General features: G+C 49.5%; 5 protein-coding genes across 5 annotated transcripts; 3 read left to right on the top strand and 2 right to left on the bottom strand.

The window, feature by feature from the left end:
- Positions 1 to 1,931: 1,931 nt before the first annotated feature.
- Positions 1,932 to 2,688, bottom strand: ASPBRDRAFT_485420 (uncharacterized protein). The gene is made up of 2 exons (XM_067626108.1): positions 2,368 to 2,688; positions 1,932 to 2,306 (listed from the first exon to the last, which is right to left on the bottom strand). The coding sequence occupies exons 1-2, from the start codon at positions 2,454 to 2,456 to the stop codon at positions 1,991 to 1,993; spliced, it is 405 nt and encodes a 134-aa protein (XP_067482640.1). The 5' UTR covers positions 2,457 to 2,688; the 3' UTR covers positions 1,932 to 1,990.
- Positions 2,582 to 4,193, top strand: ASPBRDRAFT_40689 (DUF3632 domain-containing protein). Its single transcript, XM_067624409.1, has one exon. The coding sequence runs from the start codon at positions 2,946 to 2,948 to the stop codon at positions 4,086 to 4,088; it is 1,143 nt and encodes a 380-aa protein (XP_067482639.1). The 5' UTR covers positions 2,582 to 2,945; the 3' UTR covers positions 4,089 to 4,193.
- Positions 4,194 to 4,704: 511 nt separating this feature from the next.
- On the top strand, positions 4,705 to 6,109 carry ASPBRDRAFT_118412 (protein HGH1; the record flags this gene model as incomplete). Its single annotated transcript, XM_067617170.1, has 5 exons — positions 4,705 to 4,725; positions 4,802 to 4,847; positions 4,963 to 5,066; positions 5,144 to 5,257; positions 5,318 to 6,109. 5 exons carry the CDS (start codon positions 4,705 to 4,707, stop codon positions 6,107 to 6,109), a joined length of 1,077 nt encoding a protein of 358 aa, XP_067482638.1.
- Positions 6,110 to 6,866: 757 nt separating this feature from the next.
- On the top strand, positions 6,867 to 9,702 carry ASPBRDRAFT_148259 (transcription factor IIF subunit TFG1). The gene is made up of 4 exons (XM_067619285.1): positions 6,867 to 8,390; positions 8,471 to 8,767; positions 8,822 to 9,065; positions 9,129 to 9,702. Exons 1-4 carry the CDS (start codon positions 7,041 to 7,043, stop codon positions 9,368 to 9,370), a joined length of 2,133 nt encoding a protein of 710 aa, XP_067482637.1. The 5' UTR covers positions 6,867 to 7,040; the 3' UTR covers positions 9,371 to 9,702.
- Positions 9,703 to 10,022: 320 nt separating this feature from the next.
- ASPBRDRAFT_194025 (tetrafunctional fatty acid synthase subunit FAS1) lies at positions 10,023 to 16,348 on the bottom strand (the record flags this gene model as incomplete). The annotated part of the gene is made up of 2 exons (XM_067620703.1): positions 10,023 to 10,496; positions 10,556 to 16,348. 2 exons carry the CDS (start codon positions 16,346 to 16,348, stop codon positions 10,023 to 10,025), a joined length of 6,267 nt encoding a protein of 2,088 aa, XP_067482636.1.
- Between the last annotated feature and the right edge of the window lie 617 nt (positions 16,349 to 16,965).

Genomic DNA, 16,965 nt, shown 5'->3' with positions numbered 1-16,965 from the left:
ACCCCAGCACGAAAGGCCAGGCTGATCAGGTAGACATGGATCCCATCAAGATCCATGGGTCTGCCGAAATGTTGATAAGAGCTGTGAGCCATGGGTCTCATATATGGGGATGAAGTCCAAAAGGAAATGGAAAGTGTCTTTGGCTTTAGTGGATGCTCCGTTTTGTACAGTGAGGTGGGCACCAATCAATCTATTGAGCAGCTAGAAGGTATGAGGAAGAGACAAATACTCGATTGTGAGGAGGTGTCCAATTGAACGACTTCTCCACAATGACGGATGTACTGTCTGTCTATCTAGACTCTAGACTAGACTAGTAAACACGAAGATTTGATTCTAGCCACGCTCGGCTCGGGCCGCGGAACTGTGCTCACTAGTACTTAGTGCTCGTCTAAAACTAGCTAATACCGCGCACATGTACTCAGCTTGGCCGCCACCGCGTCTACATCTTCCACAGGGGTCAAACAGGACTGCCCTGAGGACTATGAGTCCTCTGTTGGCAGGTCGGCTGACTGCTGGTCCTGGCGGTAGTTACTGATACTGAGCTTGTCCGTAAAGACCACTGCGGACCATAGTACCAACCTAGGATTGTTGATTACTATGAAAATTAGAATCGAAAGCCCTCTGGTCTAATTTCATATATGGTTATATCCCGGTCATATTGAAGAATAGACTGGCTGGTTGGGCACCCGCGGCTTTATACACGCAGATGTCGTTCTGCATTCCATAAATCAGAAAAGTGTTGCACAACGCCTGTGAGGAAGAAGATTGTTGCACTGGAGACCTGCTCTACTTATCTGCTTGGGAATGCCGTCCAGAACACTTCCTTATAGAACTAGAGTAAGTAATATACATCAATCCTATACAGATGTCTGTTGCACCTTTCAGGTTCAAGCAAGAATATTACAGACTTGACGAGAACAACACAGAACCGTGGGTCAGGCTATATCTTAATCAAGGACCGACGAAGCAATCTAATAGGGTAAATGGTGGTTATACCGAGCGTGTTGTTGCAGTCAAATATCCGCCTTTCAAAAAGTTACCTGATCACAAGACAACTACTAATATACCCTTGTACTCAAATGCATGCGCAAACTCGATCACAAGACTGGAACAGAGCCAATGCAATACTATATCAATATGACAATAGTATAATTACCTGCAGTTAATGTCAGTCTGCTCCCAACCAGTGAGAAAATAACCCAGCCACATGTGTCGTGTTGCCCTATTATCCTTTCGTGTCTCTGGCCTTATCTCTACTTCCTGACAGATGCATAGCCGTAACCTGTATCTGAAATGTTGCACGAACCGTTATGCAAGAAAATACAGACAGCTTTACGTCTTACCCTATCAATCCCATGGTTCTGGCTGCCCAGATGATTGCCCAAATTCCAACCTCAGGATGGGCCTTGGACTTCAAAAAATGTGCTGCACTGAGCTTGAGCGTGCCGCCGGGGGGAGGGATTAGGAAAAAGAAGAGCTTGTAGACAAGGATATATAAAGTGGCTACCTGCTGCCCTAAAACCATCAATCAGCAAGATAGTCCTTTCTACTTCTCAAGTCAGCTCTTTAACATACCCCCACACACCAACCATGCAAACAATCCCCCTTTCCTCGGTCAGCCTTCTGCTATCCATTGTGGTCGGAGCAGTAGCAAGCCCTGCCCAGTGGCCACCCGAGACGGACAGCGCAAGACTTGGCCTTGTCGAGTTCATCTCAGACTCCACCAGCCTTCCAGCTGCAGCTATCGAAGTCGGGACTGTTGAAACCAACTCTCCACGGGTCGAATGGAACAAGAACAACAATAAACTGACCTCACGAGACAAGACTGGCGCTTTGATCAAATACAAAGGCGTGAGTGAACACCTCTGCTAGCTCCACGTACCCAATGGAGATATCGCTGAATATGACTTGGGCATTACAACAGAAGTGCAACAAAAAGAACAATACATGCAGGTTCGAGATGAACAGGAAGACCAATCTCGTGAAGTGCTCAACAAAGTTTGCCAATAAAAGGGTGATTGACCGTCACAGGGCCCTTTGACTGCCTGGATACATCTGACTGATTGAATTTCATTCTAGTGTACCCATGACGGGGCAGAGTGCATCTATGATTCTTATGATAGATCCGTTGAATGCCAATAGGTAGTGGCGACTGGCCGCCGGTTTGGGAAATGTGCAGGTATCGGGCATTCAACATCAGAGGTGTGGAAACCAGCGGGTCCCCTTCAACGTTGGAATTATTCGTTACCTGTCTCCGACTAAGTTTCTGTCTCCTCGCTCGAATTGCCCTTTTAGTAGCTGAGTGACTGCCAAATCATAAGTAGCTGTCGCTGGCCTGACAAGTCAGGAATGGAAATAGCCACCCACATCTTGCGATAATGACAGACTGCTCTGCTTCCACTAATATGAATAATCACCAGACACGCATACTTGGTAAACAAGAAACAAGCAAACATCAAGCTCTATTCATGTAACATCACTGGAACCCCTGTTATTTTCTATTAATTTTAGTGGCTGACCCTAGGCCCGATGCCACCGCCCCGTGCTACCTCATTTTGGGCTGGAGGGTTTGATGCTCAGGCTCAGTTCTTTGTTCAATAACTCCCCTGGAACCAATTGACAGCCGCCTAACAGTGCAGCCTGGATGGCGGTCTGACCAGAGACACTGATGATAAACAATTCTTGAAAATGTCCATATACTCCGTATGCGACTTCGCAAGCCTCAGAACCACCTCAACTTGGACCGGAGGTCAATGCTCAGGTCCAGTCCTTTGTTCAACATCCTTGAAACCTATTTACAGCTGCCAAGCAGTGCAGCCTGGGTGGCGGTCTCGGGGGAGCATTAGATGATAAATACTCCGTAAAGCCCATACCACTACACCACAAGCTCGTCAGACCTGTGGTCTTCCCATTTTCACGAGATGCCATACCACCATCATCGCAATATGCAGCACAATCCCGAGACTTTACTTGCTTCACTACCAGGAGGCGGTGATGAGGAAGACCCAATGAACGCTGCTAATATGGATTGGGAGGAAGTTCGTCAAGAAGCTGCCCGGGGAAACATCAGTGAACTGCGTTCGGTGGCCGGCAACAGAGTCTGGATCACCACCGACAGATACTGCACTGTCGGGGATGGAGTGGACATCCTGGAAGGAAATTTGCATGACCTTTGGCATGTATACTACCAGGCAGGTAGGTATGTGTCGCATGAGAGTCCTGAGCATGATGCGATTGTCCTCGATATCCTCCGCATTCAGGGCAAAGGCCCGCTATCCAGGCCGCCAAAAGGGGCACTCGGTGTTGATGTAGCAAGGAGCCGAGATGGCACCCTCTGGAATGACCTCCCTTTCTTCGTGTCGGACATGGTGGACTTCTGGATCAACGGATTCGTGACAATGTCTGGGACCCAGCGGCTCAACTTGTCCTCCTTCCTCGCTAAAGTGGCCTCAACTCGCGTCTGTAGAGATCGACTCTCCCAGATCGCCCTCTTTCTGTTTCGCGTCACTCTGGAGGATAAAATTAGAGATCTTCGCTCCATTAATGAGTCCGACGACGAAGACCCGATACGCACGATGAGCCGGCTTTCAATCGCAAACTTGCTGCCGTCAGTCCACGCATGGTTTGACGAGGCTGGCGGAAATCTTGTCCAGCTGGCGGATATATCGTGGAATGATTGCCCCAATGTTATTGGCCGCGGTGGCTGGCGATTTAACGAGTGGGAAATAGCACAGCAGCCGCAGTCTGGCTTCACTCCTTGGAGGTGGATGTTCTGGCTGAAGCGGCTTCATGAGATTAAAGAGGAGGCAAGACAGGAAGGCGACGATAAACTTGCAGAGAATGTCGCAGACACTATTGATAGAATGGTGTATCATGCGAGGGAGCGAAACTCGCATGTGTTGAGGGTGTATGAGTCTGGTGGGCCGGCTCTGCATGAAGATAGACATCTATTGTGCCTGAAGAGATTGTTGAAGCCATACGGGGATGACGAGGAGGAAGAGGAGGGAGAGGAGGAGGAAGGCGAAGAGGAGACCGACATCAATGAGGAGGTAGACACAGGGAGTTCGTTGGGAAAGCACACTGTTTAACATTGTTCGATCCCATGTTGTAGTTATTGAATCTCTCTTTCAATTCCACCGCGCCTTAATGCCATCGCAGCTTCCTGGAGCGTCAAAAGTACACGATACATGCGACTTCTTTAGATCAGTATGCGTACGATCATCCCGAATTCACTATTAATACCTGTGGCCCTGTGGTTTCCAGCTCCTAGTTGATCATCAAGTGGTGATAACAGGGTTGACTTTTGTCTCTGTGACAACCATGTTTCCGTCGCGGGGCGCGCAACTCGGAAGAGAGGGGTCACTTCCAGTATTGCGAGCTGTGCCTAACACCACGCGTTTGTCTCACCGAGATCCAGTGGTTTATCTAGATACTTACCCATTAGGTACTCCACTTAAACGTAGTACTTCAAGCTAGATTTCACAGGAGGAGCCTAGTATGGCTGGATGGATACCCAATCGAGTGGGCGGTACCGAAGTCCTGACGGAGAAAGTTGACCCCCACCAGCCGGCGGGGAAAAGAAGACGAAGAAAAGGAAGAGAAAGCACAGATTGAATGATATTAGCGTTGTGCGAATCATCGCCTCTTCCACCTCTTCCACCTCTTCCACCTCTTCCCTCATTCTGAAGTCTAGAATCCTTTAACATGCCGACAGAGCTAGAAGAGGTAGGTAGAACCATGTCTTTGACTGAAAGAAAGTCTTGGTCCTCGGTTCGGAGGCTGATGTATTCGCATCGACCAGCTTGTTGAATTCCTCCACCATGGAAACACACCGATCAGACAGATTGGTAAGCTACAGATTGCATGGGCTTTCTATTCTAAACCGCTCATTTCTGCCATTTTCATCTCCCACCTCCTGCCGAGACATACACCGGCGTCATTCTAACCTCTGGTCTTTTTCAGCATGCGAAAACCTAGTTGGCTTTTCGGTCTCACAGCCCGAACTTTTCAAACGCCATCAGCTTCTACCAGTCCGCGACCTGAAGCTCTTGGTCCGCGACTACACAGTCAGTACCCGGGTCCTCCAGTTGTGCGCCGTAAAAATTGACCGAGGCATTCGCTGATCATCGTCCGATACCGAAAGCCAATTGCTAAAAATGCAATAACAATACTTATCAACCTTTCAGCTGATGAGGAAGTGTTAGCGGCTCTTGCCGAGGACGATGCTTTCCTCGAGACTCTCTTAGTTAAGTTGACGGTGAGTTGCCGGGTTAATGTCAATGTCCCACGCAAAATGGCCTAACGCTCAAATCTGCAGAATGTCAAGGAGCCGAATGCGGACGATGTCGCCATGCTGTTTGCCAACCTCGCGAAATCAGAGAAGATGAAGAAGTTGCTCACGCTGAAACGGAAGATTCCAGAGGGAGTGTCCAGTTCTGCTAATGCGATCGATCAGCTTATGGACTGTTTTGTTAAAGGAGCCGAGGGCGCCCTTAATAAGAACGCCAATTTCGACTATCTATCCTATTTGTTTGCTGATCTATCGAAATATGAGGAAGGACGGGCCTATTTCACTACAAAACAAGAGTACGACGATGTTGTACCAGTGACGAAACTAACCGTGTTCACGGAACACGCGAGTGGGATCCGGAGAAAAGGAGTTGCTTCAACTATCAAGAACGTTGCATTTGACCTACCTTTCCATCCCAAACTCCTGTCTGAAGATGAGGCCGATATTCTTCCCTATATCTTGTTGCCTATCATGGGCCCTGAGGAATACGATGAGGAAGAATCTATGGATATGCTGCCAGATCTCCAGCTGCTGCCGCCCGACAAACAAAGAGACAGCGATACTAGTATCATTGTGACACACCTTGAGACTCTGCTGCTGCTTACCACGACTCGTGAAGGACGAGATAAAATGAGGGCCATCAAAGTATATCCTATAATCCGAGAATGTCACCTCCATGTTGATGATGACGCTGTCCGGGAAGCCTGCGATAGGCTAGTTCAGGTTTTGATGCGGGATGAAGAGGGCGAAGAAAAGCCGCATCCGCCTATTGACAGAGATGCATATGACGACGACCAAAAGGTTGAGGAGCTTTTTTAAAAACCTGTGTATGTGTTGTGGAGGCACTAGGAAGCCCGTACCAATAGAAGAGCCTATTTGTCTTTACAACAAAATATATAAAAAGTTTTAATACTCGTGCATCTCAACTTGTTCCGGTGATGAAGTAGGTCTGCAGTTTAAGCCATCATGAAGTCCGTTCTCAGTGGCGCTTATAAGGGCCTAGAGTATAACTATTTAACTATTAAATAAATTGACTAGTAGTCAAGCAGATGCATTTGTTCACATCATTAGCAGTTCATACTATGTATATATTCGCCCTTATGACGAGCCTGTTTGCACCAAGCATTTGACTGACCCACAGGATATGTCAGACCGACAACTTCACATAGCCTTCATAGGCAATACTGTCCGCTTCGAGATACATAGCTAAATTGGCTTTTCCATTGCCCTAAGTATCAAACTTGGTAATGTAGTAAAGGATGACAAGATATTTCTCTAACCCGGCCAGGCTGAAGTAAACGGCAGTTTGAACAGTAGTAATAGGGATCAATCAACACTATCAAGGCTGACAACTTGAGTGAGTACCTGCGAGAATACGATGTAGCCCACAATATGGCATAATGTGAGGAGTGGTAATACCAGACGGATGTTGCCGTTGTACGTTGATTGACTACTAGTCATATACAAAGTTTGGCAGACGCCGCCACCTTTGTCAAGAGGAAGTGAAGGATCACTTACATAATCACTCCATTCCCCCTGCTCGGTCATCTCACGTCCGCCCGGCCTCACTTCAAGTACTCCACATGCCTGAGTAGTTATCTACTCTCGCTCGACATCTTCTTCATCTTCCACCAGACACGCCGCATGAAATCGAATCCGGTATCGAACGCTACACATACAGTACTCAAGCCTTCTGCCTTGAAGGCTTAAGAGCTTCTCAGATCCCAGACGAGTAACACAAAACGTTATCATGACCACACCTACTAATGATCAGACTCTCAAGACCCCGACGGGGTCGAACGGTCCTCCACCGCTGCGAATTCGCCGGCCAAAAGTGGCTGATCCTCTCGTGCGACCGAAGAGGAGACCGGCAATGAAACCCCCAGCTCCCACGTCGGCAGCAAACGGCGCATCAAGAATGCTAAACACCAAACCAGTCACTTCAAGCCAGCTACCAGGGGCACGCGCCGAGAAAAGTCTGACGCCAAAGAACGATTTCTCGGCAAATGGTTTCAGCGGCCCGTTGTTGTCCGAAAATTACGTTGATTACCCCATCGTGACTACAAGACGAGCATTGCGCGAAGGCTTGAAACATCATATCGCCAGATTCACCTCGAAGAAATCCGTCGATCCTCGCGATGAATCTCAATTTACTCGCCCTGTTAGACTTCAGCGTCGAGACCCGCGAGCACGGCCGAATGAAGCACATGTCGAGAGAGGCCAAATGAATTCGAAACCCGGCTCCGAACAAAGCACTCAGATGGACGAACTCGAGCGCGAGGAGCTGGAGGCTAGGAAAGCAGCTCGCGAAAAAGAGCGCGCAGATAACATGGCCCAAATAGCCCCTTCCGTCGGATCAGCGCCGAAGAGGCATAATGCTCCCAAACAGAAAACCCAGCAAGTGACTAAGTCAGACATGACTCCCGAGGAAATAGCCAGGACTCGGATCAAGTATGAGGAGGCCCTTCCATGGCACCTGGAGGATTTTGACAACAAAAATATCTGGGTAGGAAATTATGAAGCCGCGTTGTCAGAGACCCACGCAGTCTTCGTGCTTGAGAACACAGGGAAGATGAGAATGATACCGGTTGAGAAGTGGTACCGCTTCAGTGCGAAGAATACATTTAAGGCTTTGACCATAGAAGAAGCCGAGAGACTTATGGCAAAAAAGATCAAAGATCCGCGGTGGTTTATGGAGAAACAACAAGAACAAGCTCAACGGAAGGAATTGGAACAATTCGCCAAGCAACAAAAAGTGTACGCTGGTAAACAGGGAACTCCAGGCGGTGTTGAAGGTCTAGAAGCGGATGAGATGGATTTCGAAGAGGATAGGTTTGCTGATGATGAGGAGCATGATGATCTTTTCAACGAGGATGAGGATGCCAAGGCTGCTGAAAAGCGAATCAAGCAGGATCAATTGAAAGCCAATGTGTTTGACCTGAAGAACGAAAAGGACTATGAAGAGGAGGAACTTAAAGAAAAAAGAGAGAAAGAAGCCCGCCGAGTGCTCGGAAAGAAAGTGCGCAAAGCCCTCCAGAAGAGGGAAAAGAACTATGACTATAGTAGCGGTTCAGATGTGAATCCTTATTCTGATGAGGAGGTATATCCTTCATCCTTTCCCCATTCCCTTGTACTCTTCACTTCCGCTCGAAATTTGTGACGATCTGACGTTTTGGACAGAGCTCGGACGAAAGTGAAGCTGAACGGCAGAAGGAGGAGGAAGAGGGCAAAGCTGAGGAGGACAAGAGCAAGAAAGAGTCCTCAAAAGGCAACCTTACTCCGTCAGGTCGCTCACGACACGCCGATCCCGCCAAAAAAGGCGCTGCTGCAGCATCTAGGAAGCGGCTAGGGTCTCCGTCTGATGCAAGTGGGACAGACACGTCTCGCAAGAAGGGGAAGAGCAAACATCCGTCTTCTCAACCCACACCTCAGCCACCTTCTCGTCCTATGTCCCCAAGCGCGTCATCATCATTACCAGTACGTTTTACCTTATGCTGAACTGCATTTGTTTGGATTATTGATTCGGCCTAGGTCAGCAAAAAGCGTGTTCGGAATGTTTTAGCAGGCGGCGCGGGATCTGCTAGCGATGTTGACGGTGGGGCTGGATCGGGAGGCGAAATGAGTGAGAGTGGAAAGGTCAAGAAACTAAAGCTCAATCCTCCGTCAGTGGCCTCACAAAGCGTGACACCGCAGGGCTCAAGGGCCGGCAGTCCGGCTCCCTTGGGTAGCAAGAGCTTCTCCGGAAGTCGTGCTAGCAGTCCGGAATCACTGAGAGGTAAGTTAATCCTTTCGTTGTGCGCACTACGAATCGATTTACTGAATGGCTCTACACCTGCAGGTCCAACACGCATTTCGACGCCGGGGCCATCTGCTAGTGCCCAGGGCTTCCCAACACCCGCGGAAATCCATGCTGCTATCCCGCAGTCTGGTATTGGGAGTAGCGATTTGCTAAGAATCTTCCGTCCTCGTATTGGGGAATCCAAAGAAAACCACCGGCGGTTCATTGCAATCGTCAAAGATGTCGGAGTGTACGGGAAAGAAGATAGGCTCTTACGACCTGGATCACTGAAAGAGACGTGAACCGATACATCGCCATTACGCAGATTATATGACAATGGTGTCTCGTACCAGCGATAAATTAAAGCTTTCGCGAGCGTGAGCGAAGAATGAAGAGACCAGAAGAAGCTTTGCCGTTGCACTGACATGAAACGAAAAGCCCTCCTGGTTCTGTAGGGGGTCGCTGGACAGTGTACAGCTAGCTATAGGACGCAAGAGACAAAGGCGCTACCGGCGTCTCTAAATCTAATTTGATAATTTACGTCATTTCAAATGCTTATTAGATGATTCTCTTACCCACCCCTATGCTTCATCGAGGCAAAGTGATAGGTTTGGGCCCTATCATTGTCAAGCCATGTAATTGTAGCGAAAGAGGCGGCACTCTGGCATCAAGCGAGTCGACGTATGCACCAGTAAATGTTGCAGGTAGTAAGAAATGTACATGAGCGAAATTCAACTCATTCTATTAATGTATCTGAATGAAATTTCATCTCTTATTTTCACTCGCGTCGTAACAGTTGATTGATAGCTACATTCCTACATCAATCGCGAAGGCTCTGATATATTGGAACAATGATATTAAGGGCATTTTCAGAACACCAGCGCTAGAACAAGACGACTGAGATTAAGAACAAAAGAACAACAGAACTCCTATATATACGGGATTGACTCTACCCTAGGCATCAGTCACTCCAGTGCTGCGTTCACCATCCTCATACTTCTCCCAGTTGGCCAGGATATGCGCAATTCTGGGGGAGTTGGTGAGTCTGTAAACATCCTCAAAGTACTCCTTGGTGATCTCGAACGGTCTTGCTGTGACGTTCGGAATATATTTGCCGATCAGCTTACTAGGATCAATGGTAGTCTTGTTGATCTTCTTGAGCAAGAAAGAGCGGAAGGGCTTAACACCAGAACGAAGGAAGGTGCTGTGGAAAGGCACATCGATGCCTCGGAGAGGAATGGTGGCGAAGCCACGCTCGAGAGCAATAGGCTTAGGCTTCGACTCTGTCTGCTTAACACACTCTTGGATTATCTTGACAAGATGCGTCTTGACATCGTCCAAAGACATGCTCTGCATAAGTGCAGGAATGTCAATATTCTGAGCCTTGAGATAGTTGAGCAGATTCGTGAGACAGTCGAGTGCCCGAAGCTATAGAATAGTTAGAACAGAACGCACAATAAGTTGTAGATATATGGATCAATACTCACATCACCGGCAGCAACATATTGCATGTTAGCGACATTGTAGTTGACAATCTCCAGGAGCCAGCCAGTCTGCTCAGAGATGTTTTCCACCACATATTGCAAGGCTTGTTCGTTGAAAGTCTTGGAAATCCGGCTCGGGTTGACAGCGCACATAGAGTAGTTAGAGCGACCCTGTTCGTCTCGCTCAACAGCAACCTGCATCGTCAAGCCACGATAGAAAACAACAGATACCAAGCTTTCGATGGGCATGACATCGGCAAGTGCGGCGAGAGCCGAATACTCACCCAGTGAGTGACCCGCAAAGCTGCTATCTCTTTGGACTAGACCCTTGGAACGCATGTCCTCGAAACTTGCCTTCTCCATCAAGGTCAAAGCCGGCTGAGTGAACTGGGTAGCGGAGAGCAGACCAGAGGGCGAACGGTAGGTATATGATGCCGTGTCCTCATCGATCTCTTTGAAGATCTTCTCAGACTTGATGGATCCATCTGCGTTGACAGTTTCGAAGGTCATCGACATGTAATTCTGACGAATAGCTTTACCACGAGGACCGCCAAAGTAAACAGTCAGCTCCTTGGGGTTGTTCTTCACAATGTCGATGATTGAGAGACCGTAGTTCTCGATGAAGTGGCGGTCTGCGCGATCCCAAACCTCTCTGGCAACGGGGCTGTTGGCGTACAATTCCATACCCATTCCCTGCTCCTGGGATCCCTGACCGGTGAAGACATACGATGTGACAGGTTGCTCTACTTCAGCTTCGCCAAGGAGAACCTTGTCTTCGGTGTCTTTGTTGATGACCTCGACCTTGATGATCTTACGACCAGCGATCATTCCGACATGCTGCAGTTTGACGGAAATGACATCATTGGGCAAGACCATGCCAACCAGGGACACATGGAAGCCTCGAACACGGCCAATGTTGTTTTCCGCCGCCCATGTTTCGACATAGCTGCGGACTGCAGCGCTCGAGTACATTCCGTGAGTAATAGTACCGGGCAAGTTGGCGTAGCTGGAGAAGACCCGGGACACATGAATGGGGTTGTAGTCGCCAGAAACCCGAGCGTATGTCTCGTTGGATGCAGGAGCGCGCAGTTCCAAGGCCGTTTTGCCGCTGAGAGGGATAGGGTTCTCAAAGTAGACCGGCTGTTCAATAGACGTTCCGTTGCGCTGAAGGTAGTCGATCACCGGGTTTCCGTGAGAAGTACCGGCTTCGTAGTCCACAGACGCCACTTGGATAATCTCCTTGGTGGGAAGCTCAAGGAGTACCTGACCAATTGTCTGGACATGGCTGAATACAGTCTTGTTCTTGAAACGGATCAGACTCTGAAGACGGAAAGTCAAGGTCTGCCCCAACAGCTCAACATCGTCACCATCCATGCGGAACCATTCTTTCGAGCGAAGGATTGCGACATCCCGGCTGGAAGCGAGATGAACTTGCATGGGCACTTCGTCCTTGCGCTGGAAAGTGTTTTCGAAATCCAGATAGGCTCCACGGTACAAGAATTGACTGGTGACGTGCATGATAGGCTGGCCATCTCTTTCAATTGTACCGCAGACTTCAACCATCTTGCCGGACTCCTGGTTTATGACAGCGTTGATTTGAGCAGTGGTATCCAGAACATCCCCGACCTTGAGCGGCTGAGCTCCAGGGACCATCTTGAAACCATTCGAAAGATGAACCAGCTTCAGGAGATCACCATCAATTGTACGTGGAAAGATTGGCTTAGTGATTGCCTGCCAGCCAGCAACAATGGCGAAGTCCATGGGAGCATAGACTTCTTTACCGGGACGGTCGACAAAAGCTTCGCCAGTGTTACCGACTGCATGAACGAAGTCAGCAACGGCTTGAGACGTAATAGTGGTACGCCCGCCGCTGAAGGTGGCGGTTGTGGGCGTATCGAATGGAACATCCTTGTTGCCAAACCACACGCGGTAGTAGAACTCCTTGATGCGGTCATTGCGGCCGTCCATGACCTCACGGATGGGTGCATAGCCCGCGTCAGGATGGTATGTAAACAAGAAAGTCAAAGGCACAACGCCGGCCTCGGCCGTTCGTCCTTCGTACATAGTGAAGCTGATCTGGCTCTGCTCGTTCATCTTCACCTCGACTGTCTTGACAAGCTTGCCAGACTGATAAGGCTCCCTCACGATGATAGTTGTCTTGGAAGGATCTTCCGGGAAAGAAACCTCAACATACATACCCGGAATGGGCGCAACAATCCGTTTCATCGGGTTGGTCTGGAAACGATGGCCTTGGACGAATACATCGGCCAAGAACATGGCATGCCGCCAGGAATATGACGGTCCAGCAAGGAGACGCAACCAACGGTCCAGGTCCGGCAGGTCAGCGGTCGGTGAGGAGGACAAGCGGTAGCTGACCTTGTTAGCATCTTCCGAGATGGTGAGGCCCTCAATGTCTGAATCATCAACATCCTGCTGGAAACGACCTCCGAAGTATTCAATGACAGGCACTCCGCTATCATCGCCGCCGTAGACATCCTTGATCAAGCTTTCAATATGGCCCTGATGAATGCCGTTCAGGATGTCCGCAACTGGCTCGTCAATGATGTTCGAGAATTTGGCAGCCATCGGGCCCTGAAGGATACAGGTTCTACCGACATCCTGACCAACAACTGCCTCAAGGTCTTCGCTCTGCCACAGGGAATCCTTCTTGAACCAGTATTCGAAGTTTTCATCTAGAGCGGGGACGAATGGCACAGGCTTTTGACCGCGGCGCTGGCAGAGCAATAGGAAGTGCTGTACGTCTTGAGCGTTGATCAACTGAGATGCCGCTTCTGGATAGGATGCCAGGATGTTGTCGATAGCTGGGTACGGTGTGTTGAGCTCGGAGTAGTTTTGAAGCAGAGACGGTTGGCCCTCGGTAGTGGTGAATCTTTCTTCAACTCGACGAATGAAATCGCCAGTCAACTTCTTCAGAGATTCGTCAATCCATCTACTCTCATGCTTGACATACATGAGGTCCACCATGCGGTGAACCACTTCAGTGTAAGTCATGTCTTCCAGGTCAACTGTTTCTCCGGCAGCGTTGCGACCGAACCAGACCTTGTGGAAGTCATCATTGAGCTTTTGAATGATGTAGTCCCGGAGCTTCTTCAGCTCGGGGACACGCTTAGCCTTGTCAAGCTTGAAGATCTTCTGGTCCATTTCGTGCCAGAACAGAACACCTCGAGTGGCCAGTTTGTGAATAGGCTCACCCATCTCCGAAAGTACGGTGACAACGCCACCTGCCGAGCCTTTGTAAGTCTTCTCCCAGTCCTTGTCGTCGAGACCCGGAGCCTCGGCGATCGCCTTCTTAGCGTTCTTGGATGTATGCGCTTCTTTGGAGATCATCATCCGGCTACCAAACAAGCATCCATCGAAAGGCATAGGTGGGTAACCGAAGCTAGAAGACCAAGTGCCGGACAGGTAAGGGTAGGTATCCTCGGAGCCGCCAAAACCGCTACCGGCAACCAGAACGATATTCTCGCAGCGCCTGATGCGGCTATACATCTGCAAGACTGGCTGATGGAAGTCCTCAAAGGAGTGGTGTCCACCACCACGTCCTCCAGTCCATTGCATAATGATAGGGAACTTCGGGTTAGCCTTTGCGATATTGATGACTTGCTGGATTGCATCAACAGAGCCAGGCTTGAAGGCAATGTGCTTGATACCCAAGGTTTCAATGTACTCGTTGGCCACCTCGATAGACGGCACACCGGCACCGATGGTCAACCCTTCAATTGGCACACCCTCAGCCCTCAGCCTGCCAATCAGAGGAATCTGCCAAGCCATAGCCCGGGGGTTAACATAAATCAAATTGATTGTAATACCACGACCAGGTGGAATCGCCTTTTCAATCTTGTTGACAGCCTCGGTCATCGATTTAGCATTGTAATAACCACCACCAGCAAGTTCAATGTGATAGCCCGCGTTCATTGTCGCAGCAACAAAATCCCACGGAACAGTGGTTGGCGTCATTCCGGCAACCATGATGGGAGGGATGCCTAGCAGTCGACTCATCTTGGTATCAACGAACGTTTGCCCAACTGCATTCTTCACGAGACGCGGACCATATTCTTTAACCCAGTCAATGGCATACTGGACGGAGTGTTCATCGCGATCGAAAAGCTCAGGCTTGTAGCCAACTTCGGCGTTGGTGCCATCCATAGCCCCGGCAAGCACCACGCGGACACCCGTACCATCCTTGTTGCGGTTCGTAAGAACTCCAAGACCGGAGATGCCACCAGGTCCGAAATCAACGATATGTGTGGCGCCTGAGAAGACAGTTGCCTGCTCCCAATTAACGGCGTCATGAGTGATCATTCGAACCAGGGCGGGGACGACATTAGCTTCACCGGACTTGCTTAGATCACTGCCAGATTTTGTATCAAAAACTGGAATTGCGAGGGACGCAGCAGGGATCTCGATGTCTTCGAGGTCTTCCAGAATCCGGTCATACGCCGGGTACAAGTACTGGCTGTGGAACGGAGCGGTGATAGGAAGGAAGCGGTTGACGAAGCGAACTTTACGTTGGGTGTAGGGCACCCGGTTTTGGTCCAAACCTGTCGGAGCCTTGACCTTGCGCAAGCGCAAGTTGAGACCGTAAAGAGAGAGAGGCGGTCCAGTGACAACGAAATTCCGAGCACTGTTGACGAGCGAAATGGAGATATGGCGATCCTCAGGCAGATGCTGGTTCGTAGTGTCAATATGTTCCTGAACGGCGGATCTTGGCAGGTCTCGGATAGACAACATAGGCGTAGGCGTGCCTTCTCCGTTTTCGATAGAATCCTGAAGGACAGACGGGGCAATGGAGGTGCGAGGATACGCCTGCTGGCTACGGAGACCAATCCAGAAAAGCATCGTCAAGGCATTCTTGGCGGCCTTGTCGAAACTGTCCCAAGTAGAGGCGGAAGCAATTGCTGCAGCTGTTACGACGCCCTGGGAATGGCCAGTGGTTCCACTGAACCTTTCCAGCACCTCACCGGGTGTTTTACCCAAGACCTTGCAAGTCACAACAAAGTGCGCCAGCTGAACCAACCCGATCAACGGCAAGCTCACCGGGGCCGACACAAGGTAGTCGGTGTCGGGCTGAGAATCACGATCCTGAAGCCATTGCATGATATCCAATCCTTTGGAATAAAGCTTGCTGGCTTCGGGCTCATGAGAGAGACTCTGCAGCAATTCCGCGGATGAAGTGATAAGATCGTCGACGAAAGAAGGGTAGGTGGTGTAGATTTCTCTCAGTTCATCGAAGTACTCCTCGATATTCCCTTGCCCTCCGAAGACCGAGTAGATGCTCGCCTTCTCGTCCGAGGCAGCTCGGAACAAAGCGGAATCGTAGGGTTTAAGGGGTCTACCAACTGCTGTTCTCCCAGCATAGTAGGCCTGAACGACTGTAACCTTCTTGGCGGTAATGCCAGGTAGGCTGGCAGCAACAGCATGGACGTCATTGCCCCTCATGAAGGCGCGTTCAAACTCGTTCAGAACCAGCTTCAGAACTTCCACATAAGTTCCACTCGCATCATCCTCGCCTTCTTCAACTTCATGCGCAACATGTCCGATGTATCTAGCCACTAGTTCCGGAACCGAGGACGGCTCATCATCCTGAGCGAGCTCGTCCGTCGGCTGTGGTAAAGAAGCTGTAAAGGTATCCTTCAATTGCGACGCATGGAAATGCAGAGAGGTCGGCACAAGGAAGGAGAATTCGAGCGATCCATGTGTGAGAATAAGGGGCCTCAATGACTGTGACGAGCGAGGGGTATTAATGCCCGTCTGGGGGCCAGTGGACGTTCCGTACATCTTGTGGTCTCGTGTATGTCTCTATTGGTTTGGTCTGGGATAACGCAATTGGAAGCGAAGAAATGGCGGAGGTATTATCAACAAGGATATATCGAGAGACTCTGTTATGGATCAGCGTTATGCAAGACCCTGGGAGATTTTCGAAGGAGAAATAGAATTGCAATGGCAGGGTTCTGAATGATGGGGTAGGAGAATGGCACTTGCGGGGAAGAAACTCGGAATGAAAACAAATTTTTCTTCAAGAAAAGGAGTGGAAGATTTGAGTGAAGGTTGTGAACAACAGATTAACAGTTCCCGGAGTGTCCTACCTAATTCTATCACAGATGGGTCTTTTCTTTCAAACAATACTTGATCAAGCCTGGCCGAGTGTCATCGGCTGGTCCACCGTCCACCGATGAGAAGATAGCGGTGTAATGGGGAGTTATGGGGGGGGGAAGATATTACAATATGGAAAAACAGTAAAATAGATATGAAGAACAGAATGAAGAAGGATCACAAAAGAAGGGAAAAAAAGGGAGAAAAGGTGGACTGGTACAGACTGGAGTGGACGGGGTGAACCAGGCCTTAATTGGCAAAAAAAGCTGTTCACCACATCCAGGCGATATTTTATTATTACA

The sequence above is a fragment of the Aspergillus brasiliensis genome (assembly GCF_001889945.1).
Source record: "Aspergillus brasiliensis CBS 101740 unplaced genomic scaffold ASPBRscaffold_3, whole genome shotgun sequence".
NCBI classification, from domain to species: domain Eukaryota; kingdom Fungi; phylum Ascomycota; class Eurotiomycetes; order Eurotiales; family Aspergillaceae; genus Aspergillus; species Aspergillus brasiliensis.
This window is presented reverse-complemented; position numbering and strand designations above follow the sequence as displayed.